The sequence below is a fragment of the Cibotium barometz genome, chromosome 43 (genome assembly GCF_041138505.1).
Source record: "Cibotium barometz isolate CiBa-2024 chromosome 43, ASM4113850v1, whole genome shotgun sequence".
NCBI lineage: Eukaryota > Viridiplantae > Streptophyta > Polypodiopsida > Cyatheales > Cibotiaceae > Cibotium > Cibotium barometz.
In genome coordinates, this window is record NC_141088.1 from 2283424 (window position 1) to 2303518 (window position 20095).

General features: G+C 46.6%; 1 protein-coding gene across 4 annotated transcripts in view; it reads left to right on the forward strand.

The window, feature by feature from the left end:
- The window catches only part of LOC147613415 (FAD synthetase 2, chloroplastic-like), a 92979-nt gene extending 73218 nt beyond the window's left edge, over positions 1-19761 (forward strand). For all 4 annotated transcript variants that reach the window (XM_086781347.1, XM_086781345.1, XM_086781346.1 and 1 more), the window contains one exon: positions 18958-19761. In XM_086781347.1, the coding sequence (XP_086637473.1) occupies positions 18958-19502 (545 nt within the window). In that variant the 3' untranslated portion in view covers positions 19503-19761. The remainder of the gene's footprint in view (positions 1-18957) is intronic.
- Positions 19762-20095: the final 334 nt, after the last annotated feature.

Here is a 20095-nt window from a genome sequence, read left to right on the forward strand (position 1 = left end):
TAGCACCATAACATCAGACAGAGATTCCAAGTTTACCTCGCATTTCTGGAGGGCATTATTTGAAAACTTTGGAACTAAGTTGCAGTTGTCTAGTGCATTCCATCCCCAGACAGATGGCCAGACAGAAATTTATAATCAATTGGCCTTTGATGTCCTCAAGTCATATTGTCATGACCAGCAGTCCAAATGGGAGCACTATCTTCCGTTGGTCCAAGCTATCTTGAACGACACGCATTCATCCAGTGTCGGACGGACTCCATATGAAGCAGCCTTTGGTCGCCGTTTTTCTTCTCTTTTGACGAGAATGGTATCTCCATCTTTAGAGGCTAATAAAACCACGGAAGCATTTTCCGAGATCATTGAGTCAGTCAAAGACCGCTTGACCAAAGCTCAGGAAGCATATAGCAGACAGGCAAATAAATCTAGACGAGATGTCCACTTCAAGGAAGGGGATTGGGTCTATTTGCGTATCATGAAGCAGAGATTGAAACAAGTGGGCAAACGTTGTCCCAAGCTTTCTTTCCGTAGTTTTGGCCCTTTTCCAATAGTTAAGAAGATAAGTGATGTCTCAATGAAGTTAAAGTTGCCTGCCAGTTGGACAATGCATGATGTTTTCCATGTTTCTTGGCTAAAACCATATGTTGGTCCAGAAGTGTTTGATGTTTCAGATGAACAGCAGCCAGACGTGGTAGACGAGGCAGAAGTTATTGAGCCTGAGCAGATCCTTCTTCATCGATGGAAGCATGGTTCCGGTCGACGGATTCGTCAGTTCTATACGAAGTTCCGAGATCGAGGCACCCACGAAGCCGTATGGCTCGACGAAGAGTTCTTCCAGGAGTACCCCCAGTTATTGGCGGACTACTTGGAAGCCATGAACCTGCCGCCAAGCTAATCAGGAGGGAATGTCACATGCACTCTGCACTAAGTGCATGGTGACAAGATGGCTCATCATCAGAAGTGCATCATTTGTACAGTTGTAGAACCCAGTAGGATGATATTTGTCGTATGCCGTGACCCCATTGTACATCCTCAGTCCAGGATAAGTCAGGCACGAGCTACGTAGGTCATTCCTCAGCCTTAGTGGGTCAGTCAGTCAGTCAAGTCCCTTAACCCACTTGGAGAGAATCATTCATGCATGTAGAGTCAGTAGAAGCCTTAGGGTTTGCATCAGAAAGCACTCTGCATCTTGCATAACATGCATACATATGCCTGTGCATCATTTAGAACATCCCCAAAGCCTTAGGGAATTTACTGGGATTTATCTGGTATTTTTCCCATATTTATTAGTATTTATTTATCATTATTTGCATTATTGGGCATTTATAAATATTAACTTTATTAAATGACCAACCTCCAGTTAGTATAAATAGGCTTGCCTAGAGTCTCTTTTGCTCATTCAGTCTTCATTGTGCTAAGAGCTCTCCTCTCTCTCTTGCTCTCAGCATAAGACTAATCCATGCCCTAGTGCCCATAAGCTTTCTTCTCCAGCCCTTGAGAACCATAGCTTCAGTCCAGCCCTAGGTGTTTGTCCTCAGCCTCTAATCAGCCTGAATTCAGCATCAGTTCATGCCATAGATTCAGCATACTCCTCAGCATAGTTCCACGCCTGAATCCAGCAGATTGCAGCCTGTTTTTACCTGCGTTTTCTGATCCAGCAGTACAGAAGTGCTGCGTTTTGCTCCAGCCATACAGTAGCAGCCCTGAAATCACCTGTTGCTGCTGCGTTTCAGTCCACAGCATCCTCCACAGACCTGCGTTTCTGTCCACAGCAGAAGCCAGCCTTGAAGCAACAGTTTACAACAGTTTCCAGCATTGAAACAGTTGTTTGCATCAGTGTCCAGCATTCTGTGCATCATCAACACATTCAGCAGTCATCTGGTGAAGGTAACTCAACATTCATATGTGTTTTCAGCATTCTAACAGTGTGTAGAACAGTCCACCTTCTTCTTTGAGCCTCAGGTGTGCAGCCCTTCCTCATGCCCTTGGGAGGAGTGCATAGGCTCAAGATCAAGTCATTGAGGTGTTTCTACAGCAGTGTACAGATCAGCCATACTCCGATCCTCCGAGATCTTGCGTTTGGCTTATCTACAGTCCAAAGTCATTCTCTCTAAAGTAATAAAGCAAATACTATCTCGTTATCGGGATAGGGGGCCCTTCAGTGGGTAATTCGGGACCCAATCTGGTGTACAGTGTTCATATCTCTCTCTCATCTCTTTAAAGTTTGAAGTAAATGAAATGGATTGCTAAACTCACGAAACTCATGATACAGAAGACGGTGTGAGCATATTGTGTGACAGGATCAACCAATACAAAGACTTCCGCTGCATATCACACCATATTACCATAATAATAACTCAATAGCACTAAAAAAGCTTGGGTTCACACTTGCCACCTCTAGGTTTTCTCTTGGGTACTCGACCAAGCCCAAAAAACACATAAAAACAACGCTTCTTTCTATCACTCCCCTACAACAACACACATACCTTAACGCCAACAATTCCTTGTAAATATGGACTTCAACAAAGCAATTCGCTTTAGGAAAAGAGAAAGGATGAGAGAAATACTTGGAATCCCGACATCTACGCCTAGACATACATACCTTCATCAGCCTTTGTGTTAGGGTTGCTCTGATACCAACCGTAAAGACCTTCTCAAGATCCACCCTAATCACACCTGAAAACATGGTTAGTCCTAAACCAAATCATAAGGTAGGAGGCTAGCTCACCTCCTGACCCACGACTGGCGTCTACTAATCTCCCTCGAGCAAAGGCTAGGGCTCCTGCACAATCCCAATTCCAATCCCACAGGCCCATGTCTAACTTCGGTGTCCCCATACCACCGATGCCTGCGTGAAGGCCTTCTACATGCCAACCTATATACTCGCCCTTTGCACAACATGAGCGTGTTTGCTCTCCTGGTCCATGCGAGACCTTCAATGGTGCATCTGCACAATTGTGTCTCATAAAAACCCAAGCTCTCACTTATATAGTAATAACTACGCCATAAATAGTTAACCGCTATAAACAGCCATTAAGCTTGTTTTATCAATGTAGGAACCCTAATGAAGTATCTGCATGCTTATCCCTAATCTCGGTGATAGGATTTTTTGAGGCCCAAGGGCTATGCTCAATGGAGGTGTCCACCCCAACCCCAAGAGAAGAAAAAACAAATCGGGTATGGTTAGGAACCTTAGAAAATAAGAGATGTGTTGCATGGAGAATAGCCGACAAGATTGGGTTAGAGTAGAGATATGCATGGAGATAGAGCATTGCGTGAAGAAGGGAGAAAGAAAAAGCTGGATTGTGTGAGAGCTTTGTGTTGGAAGAAGAGAGGGGTGAGAGAAGCAAGTTTTATGTTGGGAAGTTTGTTGTGTTAACTTGTTGGAAGTCAATTGGTTTGTTCTTAGAAGAAGGTGACGTGGGGACTGCTAGAGGAGACTTAGATCTTTCCAAAGCAGGGACTGTAGAGATGATAAGAGGGTTCTATGTGGAAAGTGGTGTCCGAGAACCTTTGAGGTTGCATCACTGTTGGAACTTGGATTAGATCAACGATTGCTCAAAACAATTCCCAGTTGTATTGGATGATTGAAGCTTGCAAGCTGTTGTTGCAAATCTTATTGTTATTGTTGATCTTAATAGGGTTGAGAATATAAGTCTGGTTTGTTTGTGTGAGAGCTCTCTTAATTTTTTGTTGTTTTCTCTCATCTGCTAAATTCCCAATTCTCAAGGTTTGTTGTGAGTTGCGCAGTTTTCTTAAAATTCACAAAAGGTCAAGTTGTGTGGAATTGAAGAGTTCTCTTGTTTGTTTTGGTTCTCTCAGTGTTGTTTGGATAGAATTCTATTGAAGGAAAGGCTGTGAGTGAAGAGCTGACCTTGATTGAGTTTGTGGTGGGTCAGTTAGCTTGTGTAGGGGTCAACCATAATCAGTTGTACATCAGAATAATCAGCAGGTGGTGTAGGGACCTTGATTTGATTTGTTTGAGTTGAGGGAAGGTGATCGTGAGTCTGAGCTGACGGTTGGAGGTTTGTCAGAGGTCAGTTGTTAGCAGTCAGAAGGCTCTGTAGTTTGATGGGATTTCTGTGGGAGCAGTGGGACACTTATGTCAGCTAAGTGGTTATAAGGTTGGGGTTTAAGCGTTTTGAGCCTCTAGACCTGCATCAGCTTTATCAGTTTAGTTTGGTTTGTTGGGGGGCAGTCAATTCGGAGGCAATTGGGTGCCAATTGTAGTCAGCAATAAGCTAATTGTGTGATATTCCTCCAAAATTAGAGATACTTGAGGGTCTGTAGGTGTCTGGGGACATTTGGGGAAGATTCTCATTCATTGTAGGCTTCTGAGGCAGATGGTTCTGTGCCAGATTTTTGAGGCAGAACTCAACAAGTGAAGTTTAGAGAAAAGCCGGAAGAGGGTCGGTAGATTATCCAAGAAGGTCTAGGGATTGTGGCTATAAGGTCCGCTGATGTTGGAGGATTATAGAGGATACTGGAGGACCCATTTTGGACTGGGGTAAGCCATGAGAATTCGAAAGCAAGTAGATAGTTAGTATCTGATTTGTTTGTGTGGCAGCCAGGAGAAGTTGTTGTTAGCTAGTGGTCAGTTGAGGGCAGCAGCCTGGTTCAGAGAGATTTTGATGCAAGGTTTTGAGGCTAGCTGACATAGGAGGACATTTTGGGAGCCTAGAGGGCGGATTTTTGACTGGGAACAAATAGAGGACTTCGGAGGCAGTTTATAGCCGATTCTGCGGCAGCAGAATCGGCTGGAAGCCATTTTGGTCAGCTGGGAGCCAGCTGAGGTCAGGGGAGGGGTATTTAGCTGGAAGATTAGAGGTATTGGAAGTGAGAGTTGACCAAAGAGGACAGTTTGAGTTGGTAGCTGGATTGAGTAGGGAGGTTGGGAGGATACTGAAGTGTTCAATTGTGTCAGCTGAGGATCAAGGGACGTCAGCTAGGAGTGTTGGTGCCCTCTATTGGTGTTGGTGCTGGTGATAGTTTCCTCCTCACCACGGTGGTGTGCTTTGGACGGGGTTATAAAGGCAGGTTCTCCCGGACACATCTTTTTTTTTTTTGTGCCTCCATAGAGGAGGGCTTTCAAGGCACCCTTCAGACTATTGGTAGAGCTGAGAAGTGTCAGCTGTTTAGATGGCTGCAATGATGACTTACCTTGTGTTCCACGGTCGTGCTAAGGGGGATTCAGAGGACTTTTTGGTGGGGATGGAGCTGTTGGGAAGGATAGAGATGACGATAAATTGACACTGCTATCCATGTTGTTGAAAGGGGATGCCAAAAGGTGGTTCCAGACTAGGAGAGGTCAGCCACATCAAGGGTAGGCATAAGAAGATGTCAAAGGAGCTCTGGTGCAGCGTTACAAGAAGGGTGAATCCCCGAGTGCTATATGGCAGGACATTCATAAATTAATGCATAGTCTATCTGTGTGTTCGATAGATTTGTAGATCGTTTTGAGGATCTGTGGGGAAGATGGGATGCTTCCTTGGGAGCAGAGCACCCACCTGTCCTCCTTAAAAAGGATATGTTTATTCAATCCCTTCATGCTGATCTGAAAGAGAAGGTGGAGTTAAAAAGACCAGTAACCTTTGATGAAGCCTTAAGGATTGCAAGACAGAAGGAATGGAAGCTTCAGAGGTTGGCTCAGAAGTAAAGGGAGGTTCCAGTTGAGGGCAGACCTGCCTATGACTGGGGAGAGAAGAACAGAAGAAGGGAGAACGGCTTCGGTTCTAGTGGCTATTGATCAATTGATGCAAGGTATTAATCAACTGACTGAGCAAATGGAGAATTTGAATCTGAGTTTGTTGCAAGGAGGCAGAAATGCCCCTAGGGCAGGAGATAGAGAATGAATGAGAGGCAGAGGAAGAGGAGGACCGAAATATCAGTGTTTCAATTGTATGGAGAGGGGTCATATTTCTCGTCAGTGTCCTTACCCCAAGAGAATGGGAGGAGATGTGTATCCTCGGGTACCTAGGAGGGAAGAAATGGAGGGAAGAGGAGATTCCAAATCCACAGGGACCTCAAGTTCAGCCACAGCCAGTAAATGGGCCTAGACAAGGTGAAGTAAACGTGATTGGTATGGATGAAGAAGCTGACATGCTAGGCAACAAAAGAACTAGGGGTGCAGATGTCATGACCCTGTGTTTTTCTTTGGACAGTATGCAGGTGTGCACGAGGACATGGTGGACAGTGTGAATGGCATCAGTTTGGAGTTAAAAAAGGAAACCCATGTGTGGACAACCCCAAGTGTGAAGGGGACAAAGAGATTTTAATTTAAAAGGTTTTATAACCTTTGGTGGCCCAAAAGCTAATATGGGAGGCTACTCCACTTTTGGAGGACACGCTTTTCTCTCATGCTTTTTGGGAGGCGCCAGCTGCATCTTTAGGGGGATGCTTTTTCGAGAGAGGAGTTACTGGCGGGCTGCTTTGAATCATGGAGAGGCGCAGCTGAATATCATTCCACACGTGCTTTTTGGGAAGAGTTCACAGGCTGGCTGCTGCGCTACAGAGAACAGTATGCCAGGCGCTTGTTAAATCTCTCTCTTTTTGGCTTTTGGAGGGCTGGTTGGCTGCTGCGCTGCAGTGTATACAGGCGCCTACTGAATCTCCTTCTCTTGTGCTTTTGGCAAGACACCAGCTGGCTGGACTGCAGGCATACAGGGCTGAAAACACGTGCTCTTTTGCACAGAGTCAGGCTGCAGCTTACAGGCTGGTTTCTCTGGACACACAGGTGGCCAGGTGTGTGCTTTTTAGAGGACGGCGTGTTTTTTGCAGAAAGGAGCGGCTGGTTTACTTGGACTCTTAGGTGGCCAGGACTGCAGAGGTACACACAGCTTTTTGAAGGCAAACTTGGACTGTAGTGTACAGCTCCTTCCACCCATAGGTGGCTGCTGGTGGACAGAGGTGCACAAGTCTGCTGGTCCTCCTTGCAACAGGGATGTTTTGAGACTGTTTATGGGCTGTTTTGCTTGGCTGCAAGTAACTGTGTACATGGGTTATTGGCTGCAAGTACAAGGTAACCTGGTTATGTTTCTTGGCATGGGAGCGACGCAAGCTCTCATGGGTGCAGACCCATGGAGCAGATTGCTTTCTTCCTGCTTGGAAGGAACAGAGGGACCTACAGTTTTGGGCATACCTATGTAACATAGTTGTGGGGCAGAAATACAGCTAGACATTCAGTAAGAGCTTTCTCTTTTGTTTGTGTGTTGTGTTGGCACTACATTTGAGTATGTGCCGAGAATGTTTTCACGTGGAAACAGGACATGGGTTTCATGCTGGGCCAGACCAGATGTTTCATGGGGAAACAGGTCAGCAGATGTTAGGTCACATGCAGGCAGCGGTCACAGGAGTGGGCACATGTTTGGTACAGCCTTGCTATACTGATTGGATAGGGGACAAGGAATTCATGACTAAGATGGATAGTACCCTTGGAAGGTAGAGAGAGAGTGTATAGGTGTGTCTACTATATGGTATGTTGTGCTGTGATACGAGTTCTCTTTTGGGAGGCAGTTTGGGAGTTGTGTTGTGATGCAAAAGTGCTGGATGTGTCAGGGTGTGATGTTGTTCATAGGGTGAGAGGCTATGGATGGTTGTGGCAGCCCTGATCATGGGAGAAACCTTCTGTATGCAGACTCAATGTGTGAGAGTCTTGTGATGTGAACAATGGTTGGACTTGTTTGTGGATGCCGAGTGGATATGAAGCCATGATGCAGGGTCTTTGCAGGCTTCAAGAGTTCTACTGTGACGGCTGAGTTTCCAGCCTTATTGTAATCAAAGCTCTTATAATCAATTAAAGAAATACCGCAAGGGGCGCCACTGCATTTTGGGGCGAATCGATGTCTGTGTACTGTTTGCAGGAGCACTCTAGCTCCCCTTGTTTGTTTTCCTTTTCTATGTTCTCGATGGTGTTGAAGTGTTTTGTGTGCAAGTTTGTTTTTGCACCGCCCTTTGGTTTTGTCTGAAGGACCGAGGCCGGTTTACAGCAGAGGTTAAAGATGAAGCACGATTATCCACGAGGAAGAAGGGAAAACAAGTGGAGGACCAATTCAAAGAGGGTAACAAGAAGAGAAGGCCCAAAAGGCGTATTGGAATGCAAGATTTTCCTTTAGGGACTCAGGAGGAAGAGTATGATTTAGTGCGCGATATTCAACAGAAGGGACCCAGTTGGACTTGGCCCCATCTCTTGTAGCTGTGCCCTAAGCTCAGAAGAACATGGAGTAAGTTGGTCAGCACAAGGGTTTGGGTTTCTAGAAAAGAGAAGAAAGGGGGTCAGCTTAATGTAGTGCGTGTAAAAGGAGATAAGGCTAGCTGCCTGTCATGGATGCCTGGGTGAACAAATTTAAATTTCCCAAAGTGTGTATTAATGGTGGTGCCCAGGTTTGTGTAATGACCCAGCAGACTATGGAAGCTTTAAGGCTGAAGGTAAGTGCACCTTTCGAGTTTGGAGTTAGAATGGCAAATAATGCAGAAGTCAGATGTTTGGGAGTGGTAAAGAAGCTGCAGGTGACTATTCTTGGTCAGGAAGCTGAGCTAGATGTTCATGTGATGCTAGCAAGGACATAAGCTTATCCATTAATTTTGGAGACAAGTCAGATATGACATGGCCAAGGGGAGAGAATTGATTCTAGAGAGTAGTACCTTAGAAGATGAAGATGAAGAAACTAGTTCCACAGAGGACTTAGAAGCAGAGGAGGACAACTCAGAGGATGATGGGGAGGAAGTTCAACTGTTAGATCCAGATTCTGACCTCGTGTGTATGTCACTACAGCTATGTGCAGAGGAAGGAGAGAAGCTGAAAACTGAAGTTGAAGTACAGTCAAATAGGGAAGAAGTCTTACAGAAAATGCTTGCCAAGGATCTGGCAGTGGTTGAGAGGAAAGAGTATCTAACTATGTTGCAACAGTTTCTAGATCTTTTCATTTCCTCTTATACTCAAGTTAGGGGAGTGTCAGCAGTGTAGCATGAGATCCAGTTGAAGCTAGAGGCTAAACCAGTGGTGCAGAGGTTGAGAAGGTTGGGAGTTGTACAATAGTAGGTATTGAGAGAGGAGGTGAATAAATTGTTGAAAGCAGGGTTTATCTTCCCAGTTGACAATTCTAAATGGGCTTCTCCACAATAGTGATCACTCCTCCCAAGAAGAATGGAAAGTGGAGAGTCTATGTTGACTTTAAGCCTGCGAATGCTGTAACCAAGAGAGATCATTATCCACTGCCTTTCCAAGATGAGATTTTGGATAGTGTAGCTAGACATGAAAGATATAGTGTCTGTGATGGATATTCAGGATACTTTCAAATTTCAATTGCGCAGAGGATCAGAAGAAAACCACCTTCATTACCCCATGGGGGTGTCTTGCATACAGGGTTATGCCCTTTGGCTTACAAATGCTCCTGCTAGCTTCCAAAGGTTTATGAATTTTGTGTTTGAGCCCTATTTGGGGTCCTTTATTAGAGTGTTTATTGATGGTTTCTATATCTACAGTGGTGGCATATGGGTCCATTGTGAGAAGCTAAGAATGGCTTTGAAGAGGTTGGATGATGTGGGTGGTCAGTTGAACACTGACAAATGTCATTTGGCTCAGGCCAAAGTAACTCTACTTGGTCTTGTGGTTTCTGAGAATGGGATTGAGGCAGATCCTGCAAAAGTAGAAGCTTTGCTCCACAAGAGCTACACTGGCAAATATCTTAACATATAGACATAATCCTTTGGTATTGAGGGAAGAGGCAGTGACAAAGAAGAAGGTGCCCAGGTGGAAGGACCTTGAAGCAGGTTTGCCAAATGCTTTTACTCTGTTTTTTGATGGAGCTTTTAAGAGAAGCTTAGGAGTGGCAAGACTAAAACTATCGATCTGGCTCACTGAAGCTCTCGCCTCCCCCCCTGCTCGCGCCTTCGCCCCGCCCCCTCACGCGCCCCCCCCCTACCGTCCCCGCCCCCCTTTCGCGCCCGCCTGCCCCCCCTTTCGTGCCCGCCTACCCCCCCCTTTCGCGCCCGTCAGCCCCCCTGCTCCCTTCCGCACCCGTCTGCCCCCCCTTTCGCCCCCGTCCGCGTCCCGCCCCTTGCCCGCCTGCCCCCCCTCTCACGTCCGCCTGCCCCCCTGCGCCCGCTTGCTCCCCTTTCGCGCCCGCCTGCTCTTGCCCCCCCTTCGCGCCCGCCTGCCCGCCTGCCCTCGCCCCTTTTCCCCGCCCCCCCCCCCTTCGCGCCCCCCTCTCGCGCCCTTCCACTCCCGCTCCCTCCCCGCTCCCCCTCGCCTCCCCCCCCTGTCATCCGCCCCTCCCCTCCTCGCTTTCGGTCTTTCCCTCCCCGCTCCGCACTCCCCCCCGTCCTGCTTCGCTTCAGACTCTGATGGAGGCCCCTCCCACCCCACCTCAGAGGGACTCTTTCGCAGCCCCCTCGCCCGCCCCTGAGGATACCCCCATCAGGCTTTCTCTTTCGCCAGAAGAGGAAGCGAGCCTCGCCGCAGAGGTGGAACGCCTCCAGGATTAGAGCTATTGCCACTAAGTTCTACAGAGACCTGCTTTCAGCGGAGCCAGCCACGGAGGCACGTGATGCTTGCAGACAGATTGTGTGGACCCATGTGCAGAGGAGGGTCACAGATCGTATGCGCACAGCTTTGGGTACGCCCCTTTCAGAGGATGAGCTTGTTGAGGCTTTGAGGGCCCTCCTGCGTCATAGTTGCCCTGGGGAGGACGATTTATCATTTGACGCCTGCCTTTTTTATGCGCTATTGGGACCTTTTGGGGCCAGGCCTCCACAGGGGTTTTCAGCATGTTTTGGACACTGGGGTGATGCCACAAAGTTTTTCAGTGGGCTTGATCTTTCTTATCCCCAAGGAGGAAGTGTCAGATGATATTCGGCAGTGGAGGCCTATTACGATCCTCAATACTGTTTACAAGGTCCTAGCCAAGGCCTTGAGTTTGAGGATCCAACGCTTCCTTGGGGATTTGATTCATGCTACCCAGACAGGCTTTGTCAAGGAGCGAAGTATCCTTGACAACATTTTCACCTTCTGGGAGGCGACGGCCCGAGCTAGGTTTCTCGGCGAGGACTTGGTCATTATGCTTCTCGATTTTGAGAAGGCATACGATAGAGTCGATTGGGGTTTTCTGGAGGGCACTATGCTTCGCTTGGGTTTTGAGCCAGACTGGATTCGAGGAGTGGCGGCTCTATATTCCACAGCTCGTAGCCAGCAGGTGTTGATGGCAGGAGGACGGGGCCGAGTTTTGAGCTGACCAGATCAGTCTGTCAGGGATGCCCTCTCGCTCCGTTCCTTTTTCTTTTCTTTGCAGAGGCTATGAGCATGTATCTGACAGTAGAGGAGGTTGGCTTGAGAGGACTCCAGCTTCCAGTCCGGGGTGAGGACTTGCTTGATTTTGAGTTTGCTGATGACACGGGATTGTTTTTGCATGGCAAGGAGGCCGATCTACAGAGGGCAGAGCAATCTCTACAGGTTTTTGGTGTGGCTTCGGGAGCATTGATCAATTGACGCAAGACAGTGGCTTTTTGGATCAGTAGCGCTCCCGCTCCGGCATGGAGCCCAGACCCGAGTTTTAGATGGATTCCTCCTGGCACAGCAGTGCGGTATCTGGGATGCCAGATTGGACTTGATTTGGCACCTGAGCAGCAGATCGCCCTGCTTCTTCTGAGCATTCGAAAGAAGCTTCTATATTGGAGTACAGCTCGGCTTTCCTTGGCTGGGAGGTTGGTGGTGAGACAAATCAGGTGCTTTTAGCGGCTATGTGGTATATCACGTCTTGTTGGATTTTCTCGAGCTCTTGCATCAGCCAGGTACAAAGGCTGATCAGGAACTTTCTTTGGTCAAGGCGGGATGGTCAGCCGGCCCGAGCAAAGGTTGCTTGGGCAATTATTACTCTTCCGTTGGCCCTGGGCATTATAGATCCAGCTGATCAAAGTAGAGCCTTGTTGGGGAAGCTTATTGTTCGGGGCCTGCTTCCTGGCGCTGAGCCTTGGAAGGAGCTTCTTTTTCAGCGGCTGTAGGCTAGAGCTCCCCCAGCAGGGGGCACTTGGGCACTAGAGATACGGTGGATCTTCATAGAGATGATGAGGACAGGCCTCAGTAGAGGATGGGAGGATAGATTTGCCTTGAGCATCCTGCAAGCTTGGGAGTTGCTGAGACCGGGGCTTTCTCAGAGACCTCCCACTTGTGATGAGGAGCGGGCCAGACAGCCGCTCAGCTGGAGCCCCGCGGTACACACAGAGCAGGGTCATATGCTGGGTTCTCGGCCTCGTCTAGCCTGGGGACCATTGGCGGCAGGCCCAGCACGTAGTTTTGGAGATTAGCAGGCCTTTTGCAGTCTCATGGAGGAGATCTAGGCGGAGAGGCTGAGTCACTTCAGAGGGAGGCATATGTTGCTCAGCTGGAGCCCCGCGGCATATGTTGCGCGCCCCTTGGCCCGGCTCCAGTGGGACCGTGGCGAGTACGAGTGGCATGATCCTTATGCGTTCCCCGAGACCACAGAGATCACCTTTTTCCAGTACACTGTTCGGTTGGGGAGGCATATTTTGACCACGAGGAGGATGGTCTCTCCAGCTGCATCGGAGCATTGGCGGCTACAGGGACTCTCACAGGAGTTCCTGGAGGATTTTTGGACCAGGCTCTGGGCTAGCAGACAGGCACGCAGGATCTCGGCTTTCCAGTGGCTGGTTGCCCACAGGGGCTCTGCAGTTGGCACCTGGCTTGTCTACAGTGGCCTTCCGTCGGCTTGCGTCCGATGCGGCCACCCATTGAAGACACAACGACATTGCCTATGGGACTGTCCACAGGCGCAACAGATTTGGCTGAGGATTCTGCGCATTTTGGTCCCCCTCTCTCCAGAGGGAATGTATACGTGGGGAGCCGCTGCTTGGTCAACTTCGTCAGGGCTAGCTATGGGATACGAGACGGAGCAGGCCAGCTAGGCCATCAGATTCATTGGGGGCCAGCCTCGCCTTGTTCCTTCACCGGATTTCTCGACAGCCGGTTGGACATAGGAGAGGGATTTACGATGGGAGCTCCTCAGCAACCTCACCATATGGTTCACTTGGAGAGCCCGTTGTTTGAGGACTTTTGAGGGGAGACTGGAGCCACCAGCAGAGACTGTTCGGGCTATCTGGCAGGAGTTGATTCACACCCTGCGAGGACAGTATGACCGCATCTGGGGCGACTCGGATCGAGCGATCTTGCGACGCCAGGCTTTCCACACCACTTGGCGCAGCGGCCCTTTCTATACTCTACACGCGGGTACCCCCCGCTGGCACTACAGGCCACCTGTTTGGATTTCCCCCCCTCCTATTGTATGATATAGCCTCTCAGTTTATTTGTACTTTTGTGCACCTAGGGAGAGTCTCCCTAGTTGCCTTGATTGGTCTCTGCTTTGCCTTCTTATGAGTAGGAGAGGGTTTGTAGTCCATTGGGCTTTTTATAACTAATGAAAGGATCTTTTCATGGAAAAAAAAAAAGAAGCTCAGGAGTGGCTTTGATGGAGCTTTTAAGAGAAGCTCAGGAGTGGCAAGTGGAGGTGTAGTCTTGTTGGATCCGGAAGGTAAAGTAGGATGTCAAGAAGGGATTAAGCTGCAAGTGCAGACCCACAATGAAGCTGAGTATGGCACCTTAGAGTATGGATTACAATAGTGTATTAAGAAAGGAATTAGCAAGCTTGTCATCAAGGGAGATAGCTTATTGGTCATGAGGCAACTTCAAACTGTTGGGAAGGCCAAGAACCTCAAGTTGAAAGAATGGTGCTTTCAAATAAGAAGAATGTTGCAGAGATTTCAAAAGGTACAGATTCAACATGTGAAGAGGGAGCTAAACTAGGCTGTAGATGCATTAGCAAAAGGGGGGTTAGGCAAGGATTTGGATGTATATGCCATGACTGTAGCCCATCCCAGCTATGTTGGAAAAGAGAATTTACAAGAAATTGAAGATTTTTTGCACACAGGTCTTGTGCCTTCAAGCTTATAAAAAAAGGAGAGATATGGTTTCATAAGGAAGGCTCTGCAGTACACTATTGTGAATGATCAACTTTACATGAAAGGCAAGGATTTGATTCTGAGAAGAGTTCCATCTAGGGAAAAAAACTTTGCCATTATGGCCTCTTGCCATGAAGGGGTCTGTGGAGGGCACTTTGCCGTGAAGCTAACTCTGAGGAAGATTGTATGGCCGAGTTTGAGGAAAGATGTTTATCATTGGGGTAGAAGTTGTGAGCCCTGTCGGAAATAAAGCAGGAAGGTGTTGCATCATGAGTTAAGGAAAACCATTGTATCCCATGGGGCTTTTGAAAAGTGGAGATTAGATGCAATTGGTCCTCTGCCCCCACAACTGCTAGGGGCAAGACCTACATCTTGACTGGAGTGGACTATTTGACCAGATGGGCTGAGGCTAGATGTGAAGAGTATTACTGCTAAAGAGGTGACCAGATTTGTTTTTGAAGACATCTGTGTAAGGTTTGGTATTCCATTAGAGCTGTTGACAGACCAGGGGCTTGGATTTAGAGGACAGATTGTACAGGAGCTTATGGAGAAGATGCATATCACTCATAGGTTCTCTACTCCTTACTATCCATAGTGTAATGGGCTGGTAGAGAGATTCAATGGAGAGTTGTGTACCATGTTGATCAAGTGTCTAGAAAAGCATCCTAAACAGTAGGACTTACATGTATCCTCAGCTCTATGGGCTTATAGAATAGCTGTGAGGACAGCTTTGAGTTTTCACCTTACTACCTGGTCTTTGGGAAAGAAGCCTTGATTCCCAGTGAAGTTGAAATTCCTAGTTTGCAATTTCTTTAATCACCAGAAAAGGGGCTTAGATGAGTATGAAGAGAGGTTGCATGATCTTCATGAGCTGCAGCTGGCTAGAGAACAAGCTTTGGACCACTACATCCAGTTAAGCAATAGGAGAGCTGAGCTTTTCAATGAGACAGTAAAGGATACAAGGCATCAAAGAAGGAGATCTAGTGCTTAGGTACAATAACAAATTAGATAACACCTTCCAAACCAAGTTCCAAATCAAGTGGGAAGGTCCCTTCAAGGTTATGCACATTTATGAGAATAGTACTTATTATCAACTTGCAGATTTGGATGGTCAGCTCCATTTAAAAAGAGTTAATGGCTACAGGCTAAAGCCATATTGGTGTAGAATCACGACAGTTCAAACAGATTCAGAGGAACAGATTCAGAGACAGTGGATGTAAGCCTGCCTGTTAATCAAGTTGCTCCAGAAGAACATGAAGAAGCTTGTTGGGACTCGGATGCATTTTTTGTTGAGGATTGTTTCAATCAGTCCATAACATCCGGTTGAGCATAAATGCTCTAACCATGGGGGGTCCAGCAAAATATGATAAAATTTTTTGTGGCCCAAGGGATATGCTCAATGGAGGTATCCACTCCAACCCCAAAAGAAAAAAAACAAATCGGGTATGGTTAGGAACCTTAGAAAATAGGAGATGTGTTGCATGGTCATCTGCACATTAGTAAACTAGTTGTTAATATTAATTGTTGTTAGGTGGAGGGAGGACTATTGCATGGAGAATAGGCGACAAGGTTGGGTAGAGTAGTTGAGGTATGCATGGAGATAGAGCATTGCGTGAAGAAGGGAGAAAGAAAAAGCAGGATTGTGTGAGAGCTTTGTGTTGGAAGAAGAGAGGGGCGAGAGAAGCAATCTATTGGGAAGTTTGCTGTGTAACTTGTTGGAAGTCAATTGGTTTGTTTTGAGAAGAAGGTGACGTGGGGACTGCTAGAGGAGACTTGGATCTTTCCAGAGCAGGGATTGCAAAGGTGATAGAGGGTTTTGTGTGGAAAGTGGTGTCCGAGAACCTCTGGGGTTGCATGACTGTTGGAACTTGGATTAGGGCAAGGATTGCTCAAAACAATTCCCAGTTGTATTGGATGGTTGAAGCCCGCAAGCTGTTGCTGTAGATCTTATTGTTATTGTTGATCTTAATAGGGTTGAGAATATAAGTCTGGTTTGTGTTGAGGTTATTTGTGTGAGAGCTCCCTTGATCTTTTGTTGTTTTCTCTCATCTGCTCAATTCCCAATTCTCAGGGTTTGTTGTGAGTTATGCAGTTTTCTTAAAATTCACAGAAGGTCAAGTTGTGTGGAATTGAAGAGTTCTCTTGTTTGTTTTGGTTCTCTCAGTGTTGTTTGGATAGAATTCTATTGAAAGAAAGGCTGTGAGTGAAGAGCTGACCTTGGTTGAGTCTGTGGTGGGTCAGTTAGCTTGTGTAGAAGTCAACCATAATCGGTTGTACATCAGAATAATCAGCAGGTGGTGTAGGGACCTTGATTTGACTTGTTTGAGTTGAGGGGAGGTGATTGTGAGTCTGAGCTAGTTTATCAGAGGTCAGTTGTCAGCAGTCAGAAGGCTTTGTAGTCTGATGGGGTTTTTGTGGCAGTAGTGGGACCCTTGATGTAAGGTTGGGTTCTGGCTTGGTTTAAGTGTTTTGCACCTCTAGAGGTGCTAGCTGCAGAGGAGAGGATACCTCCATCAACTGTATCAGTTTAGTTTGGTTGGTTGGGGACAATCAATTCAGAGGCAGCTGGGTGCCAGCTGTAGTCAGCGCAATAAGCTAATTGTGTGATATCCCTCTAAAATTAGAGATACCTGAGGGTCTGTGGGTGTCTGAGGACATTTGGGAAAGATTTTGATTTACTGTAGGGAGATGGTTTTGTGCCAGATTTTTGAGGTAGAACTCAGCAAGTGAAGTCTGGAGAAAGGTCGGAATAGGGTCAGTAGATTATCCAGGAAGGTCTAGGGATTGTGACTATAAGGTCCGCTGACGTTGGAGGATTATAGAGGATACTGGAGGACCCATTTTGGATTGGGGTAAGCCATCGGAATTCGGAAGCAAGTAGCCAGTTAGTATCTGATTTGTTTGTGGTAGCTAGGAGAAGTTGTCAACTAGTGGTCAGCTGCCTAGTTAAGAGAGGTTGTGATGCAAGGTTTTGAGGCTAGCTGACATAGGAGGACATTTTCGAAGCTTGGAGGGCGCATTTCTGACTGGGAACAAATAGAGGACTTCGGAGGCAGTTTATAGCGAGTTTTGTTGTTGCTGGAAGCCATTTTGGTCAGCTGGGAGTCAGCTAAGGTCAGGAGGGGTATTTAGCTGGAAGATTAGAGGTATTGGAAGTGAGCTGACCAGAGAGGACAATTTGAGCTGGCAGCTGGACTGAATAGGGAGGTTGGGAGGGTTACTAAAGCGTTCGATTGTGTCAGCTGAGGATCAGGGGACGTCAACTGGGAGTGTTGGTGCTGTCTATTGGTGTTGGTTCTCCCGGACACATCACCGGCCCCCCCTAACCTTGTTGGATTAGGTTCCTAGATTAGTGTCGAGGTACATAACACAGGTCCGGTGGACATTCACAAGCATTTAAATCTAGGCATTGCTCACACAAGAAAAGAAGTTCACATGTGCAAGTCATTCCCAAGCAAACATGCTTAATTGAAATGTTTTTTTGATAGCACAATTTACCATCTTCCAAGCTTGTACTCCAGTAATCTAAACTCTTGCGCTGGCTTTGACCCGAGCGTACCTCTCCATGGATATTGATCCCAGCTTGGGAGTCCAGCCAATCCATGGGCATGACTCTGAGGGTGGATAACCATTGGAAATCTACGAGTACCTCTCATTGGCATGGATCTAGGGGATTATGTCAAGCTCGTAACACTTTGTTTAAATACTCACTGATGTCTTCTCTCTTGCTTTCCAAGCTTCATCTATGTTTCGTTACATGAACTTCTTAAAATCACACCTTTCCAAGGGTTTCGATTGCAGATTTTGTTCTGATTTATGGTGCATGGAGTTTGGGGATGTTTGACATCCTAGGCTGTTCTTGTCTTGTGGATGCCTTTGTTAGATATCAATGCTCCACCACCCTCATTGTAATGTCCAGGCGTTAGCTGGCTCATGTTTATAAGGCCCCCATAGCCATGGCATAGTCACAGTCCATACTCATACAGATTCGTACAATTTGTATGGCATGTTCTATACAGGCATGGAAACTGCCCATGTGACATTTAAAAAAGAAAGTTGTTTTTCCCATTCAAAGCTTTTTGCACCGTTTAATTTCTTGGGTTCCGTACGTGCTTCGCTGTTGCATTGTGTGCCTGCTAGCATGCTTGAACCCCCCTGAACTACTCTCCTCCAGCCCACTACCTCAGGATTTGTGAAGCTCTCTCTTTCTCTCTTTTTCCAATTTTATTTTGTACTTTCAATTTAACTGTTTTTCCCCAAATTTACCCAATTTTTTGATTTCCCCCTTAATTCTCTTTATTTCTTCCTATTCCCCCAATTTTTTGTAGTTCCCCAATTTATCCAAATTCCTTCAATTTCTCCCTATTTCCCAAAATTTTTCAATTTCTCCCAATTTTCGCCATTTTCCCCCATCTTTCCTATTCCTTCATTTTCTCAATTTCCCTACGCTCTCAATTTCCCCCAACTTTTCCCGATTTCCCCCATTTTTCCAAATTTTCCAATTTACAATTTCTCCCATATTTTTAACCATTTTTTTTCTAATTTCCCAAACTTGCCCAATGTCACCCAATTTCCCCATATTTAATTATTTTTTTAATAGAAGGTGACTAGTGAAAGTGTTTATCTTGATGTGTACTTGTTTGAGACGTGTATCGAACACATCACTGAAAGCACGCAATCACCTTGAGCCACTGTTCGGCATCTTGGACACCATGGTTTGTAGGTGGCTTAGAAAGGTTTGACATAGTACCAAATAGGCTACATGCTTGTATGGATAGATATCTCCATATTGGGTCATACATGGGATCAGTGGACTTCAACCCTAGGACACCCTGTCCTTGGGTCTGAAACAGACACCCAGATGGTTTAGAGAGTCAATGAACGCTTGAGCTTCAAGAAGCTTTACCCTAGTATAACATAAGAATACTCCTAGTATACCTGCAGAGAAGGTGCTGTTTAAGCAATACCAAATGATCCGTTTTTCTTGTGTTCCAGGTGCAAATTATAGATTTGGCTACAAGGCTGTGGGGGATGCCTCAGATCTTGTACAGCTTTGTGCCAAGTTTGGACTGGAAGTTTCTATAGTGGATCCTGTCATGGACGAAGCACAGAGACTGGAGGAGGTACCCAAGGAGCTCAAGGGAGCAAGCAGCAGAGAGAAGGGGCAGGTGTCATCAACACGGGTTAGACAAGCTCTGAGTGTCGGTGATATGAGGCGTGTGGCAGAGCTACTTGGACGAGAGCATCGACTTGTGCTAACGATTGATGGTTGCACAATTGAAGCTAAGACAATCCATTCCCCAGTATCAAATGCATTAAACCAGGTGCCCAGGGATGGGATGTACAACTCAAGAATATGTTTGAGTTTGGCTGGAAGTGGTGAGGCAAGTGTTGAATGTGAAAGGGATGGACACGTGAAGATTGAGGGTGCACAAGTGGTTGTTGGTCTAAGTGAAGGTAGCTTTCAAACTGACTTGAATGGGCAAATGTTTCTATGTTTAGATATGCAGAATAGACTTTCTAATTATGTAACTTTATAATGTTTCAACATGCCTTTGCTGTGTCTAGTGCACACTTCCATGTGAGTTGGCCATGGCAAAGATGTCCTCTATATAAGTGGAGCTTTGTATGTATGATACGGTAAACATGCCCATGAGTGGTGAGGGAAGAGGGCTTCCAAGGCAATGACCGGAGCTCAATACTCTCTCTAGTCTACACCTGTGGTGCCTCTGTAATTAGTCTACACCTGTCGTGCACTCTCTAATTATAAATCTCTGAAAAAAAAACAATGACCAAGAACATTTTTTTTGTGGGTGAGAAATAATAGAGTATGCATGTGACACAGAGGGAGGGAGGAAGGCTTGCAGGGATGTGAAATTTTTTAGGTGTCCCATGCTGTTACAAGAGCCTATGCAAAAGCCCCCAGATTGGTGTGCCTCATATCTTTGGTCCTTGGTGACTGCTGTAAGTCCCAAAGACCTCCTTAATGCATAAACACTCTTGAATCTAAAAATGTGTTGATAAGTGGAATTTGGGTCTGTCTCTGTGTGTGTGTGCATGCGCGCTCGCGCGCGCAATGCATGAACAGCAGAAAAAGGAACAAAGATACTAGACTTTCATAAGCAGAAAATGA